The 21724-nt window shown below is 31.0% G+C and overlaps 2 protein-coding genes across 2 annotated transcripts; both read left to right on the top strand.

Annotated features, from left to right (window-relative positions):
* The first annotated feature begins 12560 nt into the window (after positions 1–12560).
* On the top strand, positions 12561–16618 carry LOC137835065 (elongation factor 2). The gene is made up of 4 exons (XM_068643403.2): positions 12561–12637; positions 13505–13547; positions 13636–13723; positions 13955–16618. Exons 2-4 carry the CDS (start codon positions 13545–13547, stop codon positions 16393–16395), a joined length of 2532 nt encoding a protein of 843 aa, XP_068499504.1. The 5' UTR covers positions 12561–12637; positions 13505–13544; the 3' UTR covers positions 16396–16618.
* A 1878-nt stretch (positions 16619–18496) lies between these two features.
* On the top strand, positions 18497–21658 carry LOC137835062 (elongation factor 2). The gene is made up of 4 exons (XM_068643398.2): positions 18497–18557; positions 18714–18752; positions 18829–18916; positions 19093–21658. Exons 2-4 carry the CDS (start codon positions 18750–18752, stop codon positions 21531–21533), a joined length of 2532 nt encoding a protein of 843 aa, XP_068499499.1. The 5' UTR covers positions 18497–18557; positions 18714–18749; the 3' UTR covers positions 21534–21658.
* The last annotated feature ends 66 nt before the right edge of the window (positions 21659–21724 follow it).

The following is a 21724-nucleotide window of genomic DNA, read 5'->3' as shown; positions in this document are numbered from 1 at the left end:
TATTATTTCAATATTTCCCTTCATATTCTCCTATTTCTCCTCTCCTCATCTTAACTAAAGTATATAAAGCCTAATTTTTATTGACCAATCTTGTATATCATTTGGTAAATGGCCTAAATCATCTCAAAAGTGTATAAAAACCAAGCAGTTTCAAAAAGAAATTCATGCAAGTTTTGGAACATCTGTAAACCTAAGTGATTTACAAAAGAAAGAAAACAAGTTCAAATCTCACATAGGTTAATTCTATTAAATTTGATCTAAAGTTTAATTTTCATCAAAAACTACCTAAACTTTTTGTTAAAATATTTCAGCCAGTTTTAAGACTTTAAAATAGGACTCATGAAAGCAAAATTACTCACATAAATGAAAACAGGGTTAAAAAAAATTCCAGTAAATAATGACCCTTTGATGCAAACAAAATTCTGAAAACAACAAAGATTTCAAAGAACAACATATCTAAAATAAAAACAAAGAAAAATCTAACTATAAAGAAATTTTATGTAAAAAAACATGTTAAACTAACAAAAATGACCCACTAGACTGACATCGTCATATCTATAAATCTAGATGGTTTAGGGTTTAAGATTGAAGGTTAACAAAACTTTTAAAAAAAAATCATTTACAATGCAAAAACATCAAAGAAAAACTTAACATGTAAAAATGTAACTTTTTTAACAAAAACAGCTAAAACAACTTATTTTACAAAAATAAAAATGGATCGTATACTATAGAAAAAAATATCAAAATATTAAAAACAAAATAGATCAAACAAAAACAAAATAGATCCAACAAAAACAAAATATTAACAGTATAAAGAAATTGAAATCAAAGTAAAACTTTCCTCACACACTTGAATCAGACATTGTCCTCAATGTGGCAAGGAGTAAAAAGAAAAGAATGAGAATAGAAAAGAGAATGTTCAAGATTTAAGAAATTTCTTTGATTTTTCTGTAGTGCATTCTTGATGTGAGTTGAATTTAGATTGTTCCATTTTATGGGTGACACTTTACTTATGATTGAGACTTTAACAAGTATATGGTGAGACCTAAGGAAGATCCCCACTGGACACGAACTTAACCAAGTGGTTAAGTAAGTATGAAGGTTCACTTCCAAAGGCAAAGAGGAAAATCACATAATAAGGTGAACATGATGTATGGTGCGGAATGTAAAGACATGAAAGGAAACACAAGATATGGAAGGAAACCGAAATGGAAAAGAAGCAAACAAGAATACCAACACAAAGATAAAAGTGTAATGGAAAATGAAGGAAAATGATGGAAGCTGTCAAACTCACTCAAGATAAGACCTATTGCTAGAGCAAACAATCCTCACATAATTTGTGCAGAGTTTTCCTTCTTTCTTAAAATTCAACTTGAAAATACATGGAGTAAGGCACCCTATTTATAGGATATGGTGCCTTAGTAAACAAGAAGCAAGGGTAGGATGGGAAACACTAAAAAACGGGCAGTCTTAGGGTTTGACTAAGTCAAAACTGCACCCTAGGCTTGTCTTACTAGAAACTAGGTCAAATTTTCTTCCTAAAGGGCTAACCACAAGCTAAAATGATAACTACACCCTCTATTATGTTATAGTCACCTATTCTAGCCTATCTTGCTATTTTGGACCCCCGGAGTGAGCCCAATTTATTTACATAACTTTTCTCTTGAGGAAAAGACCAGAAGGAAGAACTTTTGATATTCTGGTTTATAACTTATTCTTCTTCTATTGATGCTTTCTCGAGGTTTGGTGGGGCCCGACTTTGTATTTTGAGATGACTCACATTTTTGTGAAGTGTTTGATGTGTCCTTAGTCATCTACTGGTTGCTTTGGTTTGTATCAATACTACTTCTGGATTTCTAGATTTGTCAAAGTTAGCTTTGTTTGTTCTACAATTTGTATAGGCCTCCCTTCCTTAAAAATTTTCAACTTATGACCATTTACTTTGAAGGTCCTTTTTGTGTTTTGATCTTTACTCTACTGCTCCATGTGGGAAAATTTGTGTAACCAAAAAAGGTCCTTTCCATTTTGATATGAGTTTTTTAGCTTTGAGTTTCATCCTTGAATTGTATAATAATACTTTCTATCACACGCTAAATTCCTTTCTCAGAATCTTTCTCTCATGATTTTTAACATTCTCTTTGTATATGCGAGAGTTTTCATATGCTTCTATTCTGATCTCATGAAGCTCTTGCAATTGTCTCTGTTTTTCAACTTCATCTATGCTCAAATTGCAATTCTTGACAACTTAGTAAGCCTTGTGTTCTATTTCAACAGGTAAATGACATGGCTTACCAAAAACTACTTTGAAATGTGACATTCATAAAGGTATTATGTATGTAGTATGTTGTGCCCATAATGCCTCTTCCAGATAGTAACTCTAGTTTTTCTTGTTCGACAGTATCAACTCCTGAAGCAAATATTTAACTTCTCTATTAAAAACTTTTGCTTGCCCATTTGTATGTGGGTGATATGGTGTAGAGACCTTGTGTTTGACTCCATATTTCTAAAATAAAGTTGTCACACTATTGTTGCAGAAATTACTTCCTTGATTACTTATCACAGCCTTTGGCACATAAAATGTTAGTTCTAAGAAAATCTAACAAAGTTTTAGATTCATTGTTCTTTGTAGTCTTTCCCTCGGCCCACCTAAACATATAATCAACAAAAAGTGGTATATACAAAAATCCGATTGAATTGGGAAAAGATCCCATAAAATCAATTCCCCATACATAAAAATTTCATAGAAAATCAGGGGTTGCATAGGCATTTCATTTCTTTTAGTTATGTTCCCTCCAACCTTTTGACATATTTCACCATTAAAGACAAAATTATATGCACCTTTAAAATTTGTTGGCCAGAAAAAACCATCATCTAAGACCTTTGTAGTTGTTCTCTTTGGTCCAAGATGGCCTCCCACTAATTTATCATGACAACAGTAAAGCATTTTATCAATTTTTTTCCAAACACACATCATCTAACAACTTGATCACTACAAAACCTCCATAAGTATGGATCATCCCAAACATAATATTTTGCATCAGATTTCAGTTTATCTATTTGGGCTTTAGAAAAATAAGGATGTATAATAGTATAAACTAAGTAATTCACAAGATCAGCAAACCATGGTACATCATCTAATGCACTAACAATATATAAATATTCATTAGGAAAATTGTTCAGCAATCGGGACAATGTCTATTTTACCTTTTCGGTGGCTTAGGTGATCAAAAACTTGATTGAATAGGTCCCATTTTTCCTTGATTTCAATGTCAAAATATTGTAACAACAACATCCATCTTAGTATATTGGGTTTTGTATCAGATTTTCTTAATAAAAACATCAAATCTGAATTGCTAGTAAAAACAATAATCTTAAGCCCAATAAGTATGAACGAAATTTGTCTAAAGCAAAAACAATGGCTAGCAGCTCATTTTTAGTAGTTATGTAATAACACAAGGGAATTTATTTACTCTTTGTGAAAGCACAATACCCAATGCATAATCAAAAGAATCACACATTAATTCCAAATGGTAATTTCCAGTTAGGAGGTTGCACTACTAGTGTAGTCGTCAATTTGTTGTTTAGCTCCTCAAATGCCTATTTACAATTTTCATTGAATATAAATATTGTGTCCTTTTGCTGAAATTTTGGACAGAGGCAAGACTATGCAGCTAAAGTTTTGTACAAATCTTCTATAAAAACATGCATGTCCAAGGAACGAATGGATTTCTCTTACAGATGGAGGTTAAGGCAAAGAGGTAATAACATCAATTTTTGACTTATGAACTTTAATTCCTTTGGAAAAAACCAAGTGACCTAGAATTGTGCCTTCCTTGACCATAAAATGACAATTTTCAAATTTAGAACAAGATTAGTTGTTTCAATGCATTTTTTCAAACTTTTTATAGGTTATTCAGACAATCAACAAATGAAGAACCATAAATAGTAAAATTATCCATAAAAAAATCCATGCAATTTTCAATTAATTTAGAAAAAATGCTTAACATACACCTTTGAAATGTAGCAAGTGCATTGAATAGACTAAACGACATCATTGTGTAGGCAAAAATGCCAAAAGAATAGGTGAATGTGGTTTTGTGTTGGTCTTCATGTGCTATATGGATTTGCTTGTATTTAGAAAAACCATCAAGGAAACTATAAAAAGATTTACCAGCTAACCTCTCCATAACACTACAAGAAAAATTGGTATTACATACAATTGGAATATGTATGTAATAGACAAAATCCATATGTAAAACATAGTTACATACAAATTACATACAGAAAAAAAAATCGTATGTAAAAATGTCACAAGTAATTGTTACATACAGATCTTAAAATCATATATAATTATATACGAATATATCTATATGTAGTTACATACGGTAATCCGTATATGGATTTTTTCCGTATCTGACCATTACATATGGATATTTACATATAACAAAATCCAGTAATGGTCTTATGTAATTATACAGAGAAATTCATATGTAATGTCCAGTTTTATTTCCACAAATCAACTTTGGCAAAATGAACTCTTTTTTCATACCTGGGTATGTATTCAAAAACATGATAAAATATTTTTTAAACTATAAAAGATTATAATAAATAGCAATGAATGTGCAAAAAAGTTTGATCTAAGCTTATTGATGTGATAATGATATTACAAATATTCAAAATATCCAAATATAGTTCATTCAAACCAAAGAAAACATGTAATAAAAAATAAATCCAATGTCAGTCAAAGTTTCTTAACAAACTAATAATTATTATAATCATCAGTAGATGAATTGTGTTGTTGATTATGATTGTTGTTGTGTTATTATCTCTAATTGTGTTGTTGTTGAGTATTTGACTGTTGCAAAATATTCTAAGATTTGACTAGAAAGTACTTATCAACATCTGACTTAAATGATAATGTTTAACATATTTGAATGCTAGGAATAAATTTGAAATGTTAATTACTTTATAACATTTGTTCGTAATGATAAGGAGTTTGTATAAATATGCGAGAAATCGATATTTAGTTATATATATGATTTTTATGTGAGGAATCAATATGAATGATTTTTATATGCGCATCAATGTCAATCAAGATGGAATGTTATATGTTTAAAACTACAAACGAGTGAGAAGGATTAACCTCATTCCCAATTTTCTTAATTGAAATCTTTTACTCACTTACTTTGCTTTTATTTAATCTTCATGCAAACTATTGTCAATATCAAATCAAATTATTGTAGATATTCTTATACTTAGTGAATGCTAATATATATTAGAATTTTAAATAATTGTTCATTATGAGTTTGAAATTCGTCCTTAGAGATAAATTATTACTTCTGACTCAATACACTTGCCGTAAAAGAGTCATCAAGTTTTGATGCCTTGCTAGGAACAATTTTATTTAAAACTTGAAAGTATAATTTGTTAAGAATTGTGAATATTTTTAAAGTTTTTGTCTTTTTTATGTGAATATTTTTTAAAGTTTTTGTTTTGTTTAGATGTGAATATTTTTTAAAGTTTTTGTTTTTTTGATGTGAATTTTTTTAATTATTTTTTAATTTTGGTTAATGTAATTATTTTATTTGTTTTGCTTTTATTTTTATTTATTTATTTATTTTATTTTATTTTATTTTATTTAGTTTTACGGTATTTATTATTTTAGTTTTTGTTTGGTGTATTTAATTTTTGTGTAGTGTATTTATTTTATTTAGTCTTTAAGTGTATTTATTATTTTATTTTATTTAGTTTTTTAGCGTATTTTTTTTGGTGTATTTATTTTATTTTGTTTTTGTTTTTTGTTTTACTTTATTTTAGTTTTTATTTTTTTATTTTTAGTTTACGTAGTCTTGTTTAGTTAGTTGGTTATAATTATAAGTTGCCGTTTTATTTTTTTGTTTTTGTTTTGTTTTATTTTATTTTATTTTATTCTTAGTATTTATTTATTTTTTATTTTAAATAATTTTTTATTTTATTTTATTTTATTTTGTATTTTTTAGTTTTTAGTTTCTGAATATTTTTCTTATTTTGTTAAAAATTTTAGTTTTTATTTTAAGTAATTTTTAGTTTTTTTATAGTTCTTATATGCTTATTGTTTTGTTTTTATTTCTTTTCATTTCTTTATTTTAAATGGTCTATTCGTTTTTTTTCTTCTAAATTTAGTTATTTTTTCTTTTTTTAAATAGTTATTTTTTCTTTATTTTAATTTTTTGCTTTTCTTTTAGTTTTAAAATAAATATTTTATTATTATTTGCTTTTTGTGTTAATCTTTGCTTTAGTTGTCTTATGATATAAGATATTAAGATGACATATTTTTAGAGATCAATTGCAAATAGATTTAGAAATTGAGAAGATAACTTGGAAGAATAAAGGTAAGAAAAGAAAAGCAATAAGTTAGAAAAGAATCTTCAAGTACGGTTACCCCTCACATTGAGATAATTCAATAAGAAAGTAACATGGCTGAGGAAGGACAACCACCACCTAGAAGAACACTTGTTAAATCCTACGGAACAATGAAGTTGGAGGACCTGGTGTCACACAAAAGTTGAGTAGTCAATGGTCAAAGGTTGAGTAGTCAATGGTCAAAGGTCGAAGTCTTATTTAGGTGGTGAAATCGAAAGGCTCATCACGGTGATTTTGTTGAAGGAGCTATAAAGAAACAGACGTCAAGCTATATGACGTTAAACAAACGTTTGTTGGGAGACAACCCAATATTTTAACTATTGTCTTTTATTTTTTTGTGTTTTGTTTAGCTTTTTTGTTTAAGTTATGTGTTATCTGGTAAAACTAGGTTTGATGACTCCATAACAGTTTGGATCGTATGTTGCATGACCTAGGGACATGTATTATTTTCCAGAAGGGTCAGGTCTAGCAGATTGAGCAAGACCATCTACAATTGTAGATGGAGATTTTAACACAAAGTTGGATGAGTTGCTAAAAAGAGATGATTGAGTACAAAACATGGTTTTATCTTTCTAGTTATTTCTTTTTAGTTTGTTTAATTTGCTTATTTTTATTAGTTTTTTAATTTGCTTATATTTTTACTTTTATTTTGTTTGTTGAGTTGTTTTTCTAGTTTTATTTTGTTTTTAAATATTATTGTGAGAACTAGAATATTAATTTTGAATTGTGGAAAAATTATTAATTAAACTGTGTTTAAAGATTAGAACAATGAAATGATATAGACACAAGATGAAAAAGAAAATGTGTTGAATCCATATTCAAATTTAGTTAAGATTGTGGTACATGAAAATTTAATAGCATGATGAGTATGTGTGAATCTTAAACAAATTGAGAGTTTCATTAATGAATTCACAGTTGTGATTGCTTGATTTTTTATTTTATGTTACATCTTAAAAGAGCATGAAAATTATCAAGGCATTTGATTTAATTTGAAACTCAAGACCAAATAGTCAACCTTTACTTAAATTGATTATAATTTTGTGATAGCCCTTTCGAGTCAAGAATATTTTTGTTATTATTATTGCATCCTCAACCTTAACTGATATATATTAGCATGTTTAAGGAAGGAGAACATAGATTCAATTTATATATAGAAAAGAGGATGGTTGACTCTAGTTGTTTTAAAGTTTAAATAATTTATTTGGTTGCAAATAGGAATAATATATTTCTATTATCATTGATTGAAAAAAAATATACAAAAAAAGAAAGAAAAAGAAGAAAGAAAGAGAAAGAAGAAAAAGAAGAAAGAAAGAGAAAGAAGAAAAAGAAGAAGAGTAAAGAAAAGAGTTCATGTTGAAATCATGAATAAGTAATGAAAATGGGGAAAAGTATTAAAGTCAAAGAATTTGGTGATTAGATGTCACATATGTATTGTATTTAGATGGTAGGTATGTTTTTCTTCTTTTAAATATGCATTTTGTTATTTGAAAATCCAATATGTTTTTGGAAGTTCAACCTCATTAAAACCCGTGCAGAAGACCGTCAAAAGTAAGACATCATTTTTGGAAGTCCAACATCATTCATATTGATTCCTCGTATACAAAATTACTAAGAGAGTATCCTAAATATCGATTCCATATTTATAAAAACTCCTTACCATTACGAGTAGATGTTATAAAACAATTAACTTTCAAATTTATTCCTAACATTCAAATATGTTAAGCATTATCATTTAGGTCAGATGCTTAGAAGTACTTTCTAGACAAATCTAAGGATCAAAATCATGAATAATTTCAAGCTTTGAGAATAAAATGATAATACAAATCATCAATCAAGAACTAAATATCATGGATAAATATCACCTCAATACCTAAGAGTTTGAATAAATTACTCTCAATCTCAAAGAAAAGAATTAGCCACTCATGGTGACTATTACAAACATGGACAACAAGAAAAGAAAATCCAAAGCGTTTCTCTTTGATGATTACCTCTTTTAGGGTTTCCTTCTCATAAATCATTCTTATTCATCTCATAATAAAAATATATATAAAAAGGGTCAAATTCCTAAATTAGAGGTTGAATTATAACTATTTTATCAATTAAAGTTCATAAGAGCCTATCTTTTTGTATGAAATATTACTGAATTATGGCAATTATCAAATAACATTAATTTGTTTGAGTTGGAGACAATCATATTGGGCTGAGAAGACTTCTCTAGAGGTTAGAGATACATATCAAGAGGGAAGATAAAGCAAAACGAGTTTTTTTTAGAGATTAGACTTTCTTTAGGAAGAGTTATGCGTGAAATGCTTGTGGAATACAAAAGGAAAAGTTCTTTTGATAAGAAATGAAGGAGCAATAGAAATGAAGGCTAGGGTTTTTCAGTTTGACAATATGGATGCATCCATAGCAGCGTGCACCATTTAATGTGCTATCAGGTATTCAATCCGAGATGCTTGGGAAACGATGTGTTGTTTCCTTATTAAAGCTCTTAAATGTATGTGAGTGAAAATAATTAAAATTTAATTATCTGCACATACTAGAAGAGTTATACTAAGACTAGTTATATTCTTATTTTGTGCTTTTCTTATGTTGGATCTTTTCCTTTAGACACTATCGGGCGCTCAACCTTTTAGAAGCTAACTCTAATACCAATTGAGAAAAATAATAAAATCACAAGAAAAGAGAGTTAAATTGTGATTTAAATAAATTTAAAAACTTTTCCCATAAGTCATCTAAATTATAATACTTGAAAATGAATACAACCTCTTTGTATTAACACTATATAACTATCAACATTGTCACATGAAAACTCATATAACCCACCCTCACAAAAGGGTGGAAACATATACAAGTTAGTTAGAACACAAACATAAATCAAACAAATGAACTGATACAATGATTGTTAAATACTAAATGGTCTATCACTTTACTCTAAACACTCATCTATTAAATGGTCTATCTATGAAAGAAAAAGTACAATACAACAAGATCTACAACATCCTTCATATATAACATTTAAAGTAATAAAGTAGCATGTTTGCATGCTTAGTACTTAGATTTTATGCATTTTTCTTCTATTTTTTTTTCCTTTTCCTTTTCTAGGTATGTTTGTGTTGTTGGTAAAAATTTGGTTTGTAAGAGCACCTAATCCATTAAAAAGAAGTTAGAATTTACAAAACACAAACTATTACCTTGCTTTAACCATATTCTTTTGTCATCTTTAATTTGATTCAATTTTATAGATTCTAACTCCTTTAAATAACCCTTAACTATCCTTTTTTTTTCCTTAAAACAAACTATCTCCTTAATATTAGTTTTATTTTCACTCTCTTTCGATCCACTCATATATAAAAATCACAAATGCATGAATATACATATATTCACTTTAGACCATTTAACAAATTCAAAAAAGTTAATTCATGTTGAGATATAACAACTTTGATAAATCTTATTGTGTTTGTATGATCTAAGATTCTTTTATCTTATAAATAATAAAATTGTTGGATAATCTAATTATAAAATCAAGTTTTTATTTATTTATCTCACTTAAATAATTAATTCATAATAATTTAATATTATTTATTATGGTAAAAGTTAATATTATTTATTTTTATAAAAATATGACTTATCTTATTAAGACTATATTATTAATACTAACGGTCTAAATTTATTAAATTTTCCACTTCTATTATTTATGACAATTATTTTTCTTTCAAAGTAAACATTACACAATTGTATTAAATAAAAAACAATAAAAAATGAGAAACTATGTAAATTATACACTATTATACATTTTCTTTTGGCATGATAACATAACTGGTGTCTTAGATATTAAAGATTAAAAGTGATATCAAACACCTATATAATTTCATCTTATAATTGTGCTAATTGGGCTATTAGATATTAAAATGACTAATGATATCTTATTATCTTGAATTAGGATTATTACTGTACGGATCTAATTCAATAATAACTGAAAAATCCAAACCATTGAAAATAGAATAAACCAAAACCCAAAAGATGACTAAAATGTTATTTTTTTTATTAGATTGAATCGGAATTCAGATTTGATTTTAAAAACTGATTTAATATTAACCGAATTTGTACATGTTATATATTTTATACCATTACTATGTTTATATTTATTTATATATAATGCAATTATCACATGTCTCATTTATATTTATGAAAATAAATAAAGAAAAGATAATTTTTGTACTACCGAGTTAAAATATAAATGAAATATTTAATAATTTAAAATCAAAATCTTTTCAAATAAAGATATTTTCATGTGTTTCCATTTGGGAGAAAATAAAGTATGAACATTTGTTGGAATAATTTAAATTTTAAAAAAATCTGAATTATTCACTACAACAAAATTATTAAATAAAAACTAATTTTAAAGATAAAAAATAATTATATACTATTTTAGATACTAAAAAATTTATTGTTATCTAGATTAATTTTTATTATTGATAAATAATTTTTAAATTAATATCTAATTAAGTGTTACCGTTTTAACTACCAATTTTAGAATCTAAATAAGTGATAGCTAAAAGTTAATTAGATACCAATTTAAAAATTATTTATTTATAAAATTTATTTAGATGTCAAAAAATTATTTAATTTTTAAAATAATATCTAATTTAGTTAATATAGTAACTAATTATTTTTTTCCTTTAAATGGACTGAAGTATGTAGAAAATTTTGGTTTAAAAAAGTTTAAAATTTCTGCAAATTCATCCATTATTCCATCATTAAAAGGAATATACAACATTTTTATATGAGAATTAGCTTAAATAAACAAAATAATACCAAAAATTATAGAACTATATATCATCAAACTTCATATATATAATTAATGATATAAAAAAATACTATTGAATTTTTCATGTTTATGAAATTTGTGAATCATAAATTTATTTTTCAAATCATTTAAGTCAAATTTGATTGATTTGATTAAGATGAAATTCTATTAAACTATAAATGTAAACTAATTTAATTAATTTGATTTTTAAATTAGTTGGATTGATCTAAATGAATAACTAACCCTAATTCGAATATAAACAACTTTAATTTGATTGCATGATATAAAAATGTTGAATGAATACAAAATCAATGTTGTTACATCAAATTACTTCTTTTAGTGAGAATTAGATTCTATCCAATATAGGAATACTCCTAGTTTGCATCTAATTTAAATAATTTTGTATTTGAATTATTTTATAAATTAAAAATATTGTAAATTACAAAATATATTTTCATTTACAATACAGCTGTAAAATAATTGTCTTTTATTTAAAAATTTCAAAACTGTGCAATTTAACATGCATTTTTCACGTAAATATGTGTTATATATCTGTAAAATTTTAAATAGATTAAATATGTCTCTAAATCATTTCTGGTATTGTTTTGTTCCTCTAAGATTTAAACATTTTTAAAATTAATAAAAGAATAAACGGAAAACAAAAGTGAATAACTACAAATTTTATGATTAAAAGTAATTTTTGTTAGAGAAAAAATAATACAAAGTTTTTTCAAAAACATATTTAATATTTTAGAAGTTTTATAGAGAAACAAAACATATTTAATTTTTTTTTTTTTTTAAATTTCAGCAATAAAAAACTGTGAATATACAACTAAAATATACGTTCCATGGACACACAAAATATGTATTATGCTAATATTTTTATTATCAATATGGTTTTAAAATAATTAATTATTTTTCTTTAAAAATTTAAAAAAAGGTTATAACATAAGTTAAGTTTTTTTTAAAAATTTTCAACATAAATTTATTTTTATACAACTTTAAATAAAATAAAAACATGTCAGATTATAAATTGAAACCAAATATATTTTCCTGGTTGAATGTTGTTGAGATCCGAAACAATTAATTATACTTATTTCATATAAAATAAAATAAAAATTTATATATATAAACGTATTTTTATTCATTGAATAATGGAGAAATAAGTAAAAGAAAAACTTAATAATAATAATAATAGTAATAATTTTGTAACAAAAAAGGAAAAAGTTTATATTGGGCCAAAAAGTAATGAGAGAAAAAGGGCTAAGGCCCATAGCTGAGGATTGAGTTTACATTGAGTGGTGGAATAGAACCCTTAAATTCTCACGAGGACTCACCTTGTCTCACCACACACTGCTTTATATACTTTCGTTAGAGAAGGCAGCACCACTCTCTTCGCCGCCTCTCTCTCTCTTCCTCTTCCAGGTTCGTTTTTTCTTCCTTCTTTCTTTTCTTCCATGCAGATCGTTATCTTTTCTTTTTCTTCTTTAGGTTTTTCCTTTAGATCTATCTTTATTTTACTCAAACGTTTTTTTTTTTTCCATTTTCAGTATTTTTGGATCTATTATTTTGTTATTACTGGTAAATCGGTACAATTAAGTTGATTTTCTTGTTATCCCTATGTTGTGATTTTCTGTTTGTGTTTTTTTATGAAACTATTCATATGTTGTGTTTTTTTTTTATGAAACTATCCATATGTTCTGTGTGTTTTTATGAAACTATGCATGTGCTTTGTGTGTTTTTATGAAACTATCAATACGTTTAGTGTTTTTTATTTTATTTTAAGAATTTGTATTGGTGTTGTGCTTTGTTAAGGTTTGACATTACTTCTTTGAACGCAGATGATTTAAATCTGAACGCTGACCTTTTGTTTTTTGCATTTTTTTTGGTTTGCTTTGTTTTTATAAGATGTGGATATTGGTTTAACACACTCGTTGTGTTGAATGTTAATATATTTTAGGTTTAATGTGTTTTGCTGTATTTTGTTGATTTGTTGGATTTAATTAATGATAACCTAGGGTTTTGAACAATTGCGATGAGACATGTTGGGTTCTACTTTAATTCTAATAAACTTATATGAAATGAAGAGATGAGATAGTTCTTGCAAATACTGAAGGTTTATATTTAACAAACCAAATGATTTCTGTTGTTGTCATGTTAAATATGTGATGTTTTTACAATTTATTTTCTGCAATTTCTTTAGGACCTTTTTTCAATCTTGTTTTAAATAAATCTTTTACTTTTATTTGATAATTTCTTTATTTAGCTAACCTTGTTGTTTTAATGCATCAGCTTTGACTCATATTTTGGTGGAACACAAAGACTAGTCAAAATGGTAAGTCTTGTACAGTGCGACTCATGTTTTCATCATTTATGCTGTTTGTATGTTTGTAATCTGAATTGAGATTTTTCTATGCCTGCAGGTGAAGTTCACAGCTGAAGAGCTCCGTCGCATTATGGACTATAAGCACAATATCCGTAATATGTCTGTCATTGCCCATGTTGACCACGGTATGGATTAATGCATAGGTTTTATAATGCCTGTTTCTTTGGTGTTTGGGTATTTATCTTTGAGTTTTGGTTTTTAAGAAAATCCTGGTCTAAAAGGCATTTTTTTATGAATGATGTTTTTAGACAACTGTTTTGCTGCTTTTCACTCTATTGTATAATGTTGTCAGATTATGTAATCCTGGTACTTTGCTCTTTTACTGACTATAAAATATTTTTGATTTTGAATTGCAGGAAAGTCAACTCTCACCGATTCTCTTGTTGCTGCTGCTGGAATTATTGCTCAAGAAGTGGCAGGTGATGTCCGTATGACTGATACCCGTGCAGATGAAGCTGAGCGTGGTATCACAATCAAGTCTACTGGTATCTCCCTCTATTATGAGATGACTGATGAGTCTCTTAAGAATTATAAGGGAGAACGTAATGGGAATGAGTATCTCATTAATCTCATTGACTCCCCTGGACATGTGGACTTCTCATCTGAGGTTACTGCTGCACTCCGCATTACTGATGGAGCCTTAGTTGTTGTGGACTGTGTTGAAGGAGTCTGTGTTCAAACGGAAACTGTGCTACGTCAAGCTCTGGGTGAAAGGATTAGGCCTGTTCTGACTGTCAACAAGATGGACAGGTGCTTCCTTGAACTCCAAGTGGATGGAGAGGAGGCATACCAAACATTCCAGAGGGTTATTGAGAATGCCAATGTGATCATGGCTACATATGAAGATCCACTCCTAGGTGATGTTCAGGTCTACCCAGAGAAAGGAACCGTTGCTTTCTCTGCAGGGCTACATGGGTGGGCTTTTACCCTGACAAACTTTGCTAAGATGTATGCCTCTAAGTTTGGAGTTGATGAATCAAAGATGATGGAGAGGCTCTGGGGTGAAAACTTCTTTGATCCAGCCACAAAGAAATGGACCAGCAAGAACACTGGATCTGCCACTTGCAAGCGTGGGTTTGTTCAGTTCTGCTATGAACCCATCAAGCAGATCATTAACACATGCATGAATGACCAGAAGGATAAGCTGTGGCCTATGCTGCAAAAACTTGGAGTCACCATGAAATCTGATGAGAAGGACCTCATGGGTAAAGCATTGATGAAGCGTGTCATGCAAACCTGGCTTCCAGCAAGTACTGCTCTATTGGAAATGATGATCTTTCATCTTCCCTCTCCATCAACTGCTCAGAAGTATCGTGTGGAAAACTTGTACGAGGGTCCTCTTGATGATCAATATGCTGCATCTATTAGGGCCTGTGACCCTGAAGGTCCTCTTATGCTCTATGTGTCAAAGATGATTCCAGCATCTGACAAGGGTAGATTCTTTGCTTTTGGACGTGTGTTCTCTGGCAAGGTTTCAACTGGTTTGAAGGTAAGGATTATGGGACCAAATTATGTTCCTGGAGAGAAAAAAGATTTGTATGTTAAGAGTGTTCAAAGAACTGTCATTTGGATGGGTAAGAGACAGGAAACTGTTGAGGATGTGCCATGTGGTAACACAGTTGCTTTGGTTGGTTTGGATCAATTCATCACTAAGAATGCTACATTGACAAATGAGAAGGAAGTTGATGCACACCCTATTAGGGCTATGAAGTTTTCTGTGTCCCCTGTTGTTCGTGTTGCTGTTCAGTGCAAGGTTGCCTCAGATCTTCCCAAGCTTGTTGAAGGTCTCAAGAGGTTGGCCAAATCAGATCCTATGGTTGTTTGTACCATTGAAGAGTCTGGTGAACACATTGTTGCTGGTGCGGGAGAGCTTCATCTGGAGATCTGTTTGAAGGACTTGCAGGACGACTTCATGGGTGGAGCTGAGATTATTAAATCCGACCCTGTTGTGTCATTCAGGGAGACTGTCCTAGAGAGGTCATGCCGCACTGTGATGAGCAAGTCACCCAACAAGCACAACCGTCTGTACATGGAAGCAAGGCCAATGGAGGATGGTCTGGCTGAAGCAATTGATGATGGCAAGATTGGACCAAGAGATGACCCCAAGGTTCGTTCTAAGATCTTGTCTGAAGAGTATGGGTGGGACAAAGATCTTGCGAAAAAGATTTGGTGTTTTGGCCCTGAGACCACTGGACCCAACATGGTGGTTGATATGTGTAAGGGAGTGCAGTATCTGAATGAAATAAAGGATTCTGTGGTTGCTGGATTCCAGTGGGCATCAAAAGAAGGTGCATTGGCTGAGGAGAACATGAGAGCTATATGTTTTGAAGTATGTGATGTGGTCCTTCACGCTGATGCTATCCACAGAGGAGGTGGTCAAATCATTCCTACTGCCAGAAGAGTTTTCTATGCTTCTCAGCTTACTGCAAAACCCAGGCTTCTTGAGCCTGTCTACCTGGTTGAAATCCAGGCTCCTGAGCAAGCTCTTGGTGGTATCTACAGTGTTCTGAATCAGAAACGTGGACACGTGTTTGAGGAAATGCAGAGGCCAGGTACCCCACTCTACAACATCAAGGCATATCTCCCTGTCATTGAGTCCTTTGGTTTCTCAAGTACGTTGAGGGCTGCAACTTCAGGCCAAGCTTTCCCACAGTGTGTCTTTGATCATTGGGACATGATGTCCTCTGACCCATTGGAGGCTGGATCACAAGCTTCTCAGCTTGTGACGGACATTCGTAAGAGGAAGGGCTTGAAGGAACAGATGACTCCTCTTGCTGAGTTTGAGGACAAGCTTTAAATGCTTTTAAACTATTTATTTTCAACTTATTAGCTGGATTTATCTTTCCAAACTTTTATTTTAGTTTAAATTTTGTCGAGTTTTGTTTGTGGTTTTGTCAGTGACTTGTTGTACTCGTTATTTCTGCCGCGTCGATGTATTTTTGCTTCTCCATAGGATTTTGCATCGATGTTGGTTCGAACTATTTGTGCGAATTTTGCTTGAAAGATACTGTTTCAATATTTATGATGGTGCAACATCTATTCATATGAATTGAATGCGTGATCGAGATGATGATAGAGAAGAATAGGAAACTTTCACATTCGATAGTGCTCTCTAAAAATTCAGAGACAATGGCATTGTTTTGTTTCTCAACTTAAAATAGAAAGTAGCATTTGTGGAAAAAAAAATTAGGCAAATTAGATTCACAGCAAAATCTCAATTGGCGTTCAGCAAATTTGCTGCTGCTTCTTGTGTTGAGAGTTGGCATCATACATGGTGTAGAAAGTAGATTTTGATAATTTGAATTAAGTCTCATTTAAATTTAATGTATAAACAATATGTGATTAGAGACAATTATTTATATATATATATATATTTTATATTTTATTTATAATTAAATAATTTTGTCTATCAAAATTAAATTCTACACACAAGCTTTTAAGTAGTTTTTTATCTTCATCTATTTCAGAAGAAGTTTTAATACTTGGATAATAAAATTTAACTTGGATAAAAAGTAAGAAATTATGGAAGGTGTCAATTTGACACTATTATGTCTCTTTAAATATCATGAACATTTTTATTCTATCATCGATAATCCTTTTAAAATCACTTTAAAATATATTTTTTTGAACATAAACGAGTTTTTTGACATTATTTTTATTTCGCAATAAAACTTTCTTCTGTTCTAGAATTTGGTATTTGCGGGAGGCAACCTTACCAATAAAAAATATCATGAGAAAATACCAATATAAAATTTAATAAAACCTTACAAAAAAATAAAAATAAAAAATAAAAACGTCTTAGGCCATGTGTATGGTAAAAGTCACAAAAAAGTCTTAATTTACTTTATTGGATTCCACTATGCCATTTTTTTTTCAAGATTTCATATATACTTTCTCCTAATGGATTTTACAAAATTTTATTTAATTATATGTTGTTGTTTACACTTTAACCTAAAAACAATTGTGAAATATTCTTTTGAAACAAAAGTTGTTTTTAATATAAAAATTTCTCTAAATAGGGGTTTTAAATTTATTATTTTCACAGCGTATAAAAATCTTATAAAATCCAGATTTTCAACTTATAATCTTAACTCCTGTTCTTTCTGCTTAAATAACTATCATTTGTTTCTATTTTCAAGTTTCAAACACAATTACATTGATAAAAAATCTTTTAATAGTCCGTCAATTTAAAAAGAAAACACACGTACAATAATTTTCTATTATAATTAATCCTTCTTCATTTCATAAGCAGCATATATATATTTTTTAATTTGCTCTCCCTTTCATTTTCTCATGAAATATAGTTTTATCGTTTGTCTATTTTTCTCCAAAAAAAAAAGATGAAATAATTTATTATGTACTTGGAGCAAAGCATGCCACGGAATCCGATTTTAGTACCAAACAACGAAAATGCCCTACAATGAAAATAGGTTCCAGAGTTCCTTTTTTGGAATATGTTTTTGAATTTGTTTTGTCAAGTGTAGTTTTTGTGTTCTGAATTTACTTTTTCAAAATAGGATTTTTATTTTAATTTTTTTTGGAATACAATAATCTCTTATGAATTTTCTTTTCTGTAATGTATTATTTAAAAGTGTGTAGGGTGCAGGTTATAAAAATGTTGTGTGGAGAGAATGCGCCAATATAATTTTGGTTCTGATAGTCCATGTCAAGTCCGAAAATAATATAGTTTGTTTCACCAATATCTATAGAAGTCAATTTTCTTGCACAACACTCCAAGGAACTTTCAGAATGGATCACTCTACCAAAAGCATAGTAAGGTTATCCAACACAAAATTCTGGTCAAAGATTTTAATAGCAATTGATTGACTGACTTAAAACATTTATTGAACATAGTTTTTACACAACCAGGATCTTCTATAAATGTCATGTGCTGGTCTCAGACTCAAACTACCACCATTTCTCTCAAACCCTTTTGCCCTTCTGTTTCTCTCCAGCAAGGTAATTTCTCTGATATTTTACCAAGTGAAGCAATATAATATTTTCAATCATCAAGCGGTTCTGTAACTTTCTATGGCATTTTTCTTTTATATTTCTGTTTCATACTAAACATTTCATTCATGTGTTCATTAATCACCATCTTTGATCTTTTCCCAGTCAGCTCGTGTTTGAGAGGATTAAGAACCTGTTAAGATGGTGAGTTGGCATTGTCTTTTTCCTTTTATTTTTCTCTCAAGGGATGCTTTGAGCTAAACTGGATTATCATGTGCAGGTGAAGTTCACAGTTGATCAAATTCGGCGAATAATGGACCGCAAACACAATATAAGGAACATGTCTGTTATTGCTCATGTAGATCATGGTACGTTGTTGTAGGATTTTTCTTGATGTGAAGTCCTTCTTCCTAGCTTTAAATGGTTGACATTGTTGAGCAATGCGGGGATTAAAACAGAAGATTTTCACATTCTCCTTGATATCTCAGTTGTATATCACAGCTTTGTAAACACTGTAGTATTCTAATTAGCTTCTGGAATGCAGGAAAATCCACACTGACTGATTCTCTTGTGGCTGCTGCTGGTATCATAGCACAAGAGGTTGCAGGAGATGTGAGGATGACAGATACCCGTCAAGATGAAGTTGAGAGAGGTATCACTATCAAGTCCACCGGCATCTCTCTCTACTATGAAATGGCAGAGGGTGATTTGAAGAATTTCAAGGGAGAGCGTGAAGGGAATGAGTTCCTTATAAATCTCATTGACTCACCTGGGCATGTGGACTTCTCATCTGAGGTCACGGCTGCACTTCGCATCACTGATGGAGCACTTGTGGTGGTGGATTGTGTTGAGGGTGTATGCGTACAGACAGAAACTGTGCTAAGACAAGCTCTTGGAGAAAGGGTTAAGCCTATTTTGGCAGTTAACAAGATGGATAGATGCTTCCTCGAGCTCAACCTTGATCCAGAGGAGGCATACCTTACATTTCAGAGGGTTGTTGAGAGTGCAAATGTGATCATGGCAACATATGAAGATGCTCTACTTGGTGACATTCAGGTATACCCTGAGAAGGGGACAGTTGTTTTCTCTGCTGGTTTGCATGGATGGGGTTTTACCCTCACCAACTTTGCCAAGATGTATGCTTCCAAGTTTGGAGTTGACGAGGCAAAGATGATGAGTAGGCTTTGGGGTGCGAATTTCTTTGATTCTGCCACCAAAAAGTGGACCAACAAACACACCGGGACTTCTACTTGTAAGCGTGGCTTTGTTATGTTATGTTATGAACCGATCAAACATATTATTGAGCTTTGCATGAGCGACCAGAGGGCAGAGCTGTGGCCTAAGTTGCAAAAGCTCGGAGTAAACATGAAGTCAGAGGAAAAGGATTTGACAGGAAAGGCTTTGATGAAGCGTGTCATGCAGAGTTGGCTCCCAGCCAGTAGTGCCCTTCTGGAGATGATGATATATCACCTTCCCTCTCCTGCCAGTGCTCAGCAGTATCGCGTTCAGAATTTGTACAATGGTCCCCTGGATGATCCTTATGCTTCTGCTATCAGAAGCTGTGACCCTGAAGGACCTTTAATGCTCTATGTCTCAAAGATGATTCCTGCATCTGATAGTGGTAGGTTTTATGCTTTTGGCAGAGTCTTCTCTGGTAGGGTTTCAACTGGTTTGAAAGTCAGAATCATGGGACCAAACTATGTCCCAGGAGATAAAAAGGACTTGTATGTTAAAAGTGTTCAGCGAACTGTAATTTGGATGGGAAAGAAACAGGAAACTGTTGAGGATGTGCCTTGTGGCAACACGGTAGCTATGGTGGGTTTGGATCAATTCATAACCAAAAATGCTACATTGACCAATGAGAAGGAAGTTGATGCACACCCCATTAGAGCTATGAAGTTTTCTGTGTCACCCGTGGTAAGTGTTGCTGTTACAAGCAGGGTTCCGTCAGATCTTCCTAAGCTACAAGAAGGTCTAAAACGTTTAGCAAAGTCAGACCCTATGGTTGTCTGCACAATGTCAGAGACAGGAGAGCATATAATATCTGCTGCTGGTGAGCTTCATCTAGAAATCTGCTTGAAGGACTTACAGGTCGATTTTATGAATGGAGCAGAGGTTTCAATATCTGATCCTATTGTCTCTTTTCGCGAGACCGTGGTTGAGAGATCTTGCCGTACAGTGATGAGCAAGTCACCAAACAAACACAATCGCCTGTACATGGAAGCAGGGCCTATGGAAGATGGACTAGCAAAGGCTATTGATGATGAAAAGATTGGACCAGGGATTGACCCAAAAAACAGGTCTAAAATATTGTCAGAAGAGTTTGGTTGGGACAAGGATCTGGCCAAGAAAATATGGTGTTTTGGCCCTGAGGGTAAAGGACCCAACATGTTGGTAGATACTTGCAAGGGCGTACATTACCTCAGTGAAATCAAAGACTCAGTTGTTGCTGGGTTTGAGTTAGCATCAAAAGGAGGTCCAATGGCTGATGAGAACATGCGAGGGGTCTGTTTCGAGATTTGTGATGTGGTTCTTCATGCTGATGCAATTCACAGAGGAGGCGGCCAGATCATTCCAACAGCTAGAAGGGTCTTCTATGCAGCCACACTGACAGCAAAACCGAGACTTCTGGAGCCCGTGTATCTGGTGGAAATACAGGCACCTGAACAGGTTCTTGGAGGTATATATAGTGTTCTTAACCAAAAAAGAGGGCATGTGTTTGAGGAAATCCAGAGGTCTGGCACCCCACTTTACAATGTCAAGGCATATTTGCCTGTTATTGAGTCATTTAAATTCAATGAATCACTGAGGGCTCAAACCGGGGGTCAGGCTTTCCCACAGTTAGTATTTGACCATTGGGATCTGGTGTCATCTGATCCACTAGAACCTGGCACTCCTGCTGCTGCTCGTGTTGCAGAGATAAGAAGGAAGAAAGGCTTGAAGGAACAAATTACACCTCTATCTGAGTTCGAGGACAGGCTTTGATGTGTTAATAAGGTCTCTTAGATAGAAATATATAGCAATTTCTTTTTCATTTTCCTAGTTTTTGTTCATATTTATCTTAATGTTATATGAAATCAATTGTAGATTTTAAATTTTGATGTTGCATGTTACACTGCAAATGGTCATTCTTTCTTTCTCTCTTTCTTTATTATTGTAACTTCAAATTTTAAGTT

Source organism: Phaseolus vulgaris, chromosome 5 (genome assembly GCF_051622355.1).
Source record: "Phaseolus vulgaris cultivar YP4 chromosome 5, ASM5162235v1, whole genome shotgun sequence".
NCBI classification, from domain to species: domain Eukaryota; kingdom Viridiplantae; phylum Streptophyta; class Magnoliopsida; order Fabales; family Fabaceae; genus Phaseolus; species Phaseolus vulgaris.
This window is presented reverse-complemented; position numbering and strand designations above follow the sequence as displayed.

Excerpts from the sequence above, each read along its gene's own strand:
- LOC137835065 (XM_068643403.2), top strand. Across the intron at positions 13,724-13,954 it reads CATTGCCCATGTTGACCACG|GAAAGTCAACTCTCACCGAT; the intron begins GTATGGATTAAT and ends TTTGAATTGCAG.
- LOC137835062 (XM_068643398.2), top strand. Across the intron at positions 18,917-19,092 it reads TATTGCTCATGTAGATCATG|GAAAATCCACACTGACTGAT; the intron begins GTACGTTGTTGT and ends TCTGGAATGCAG.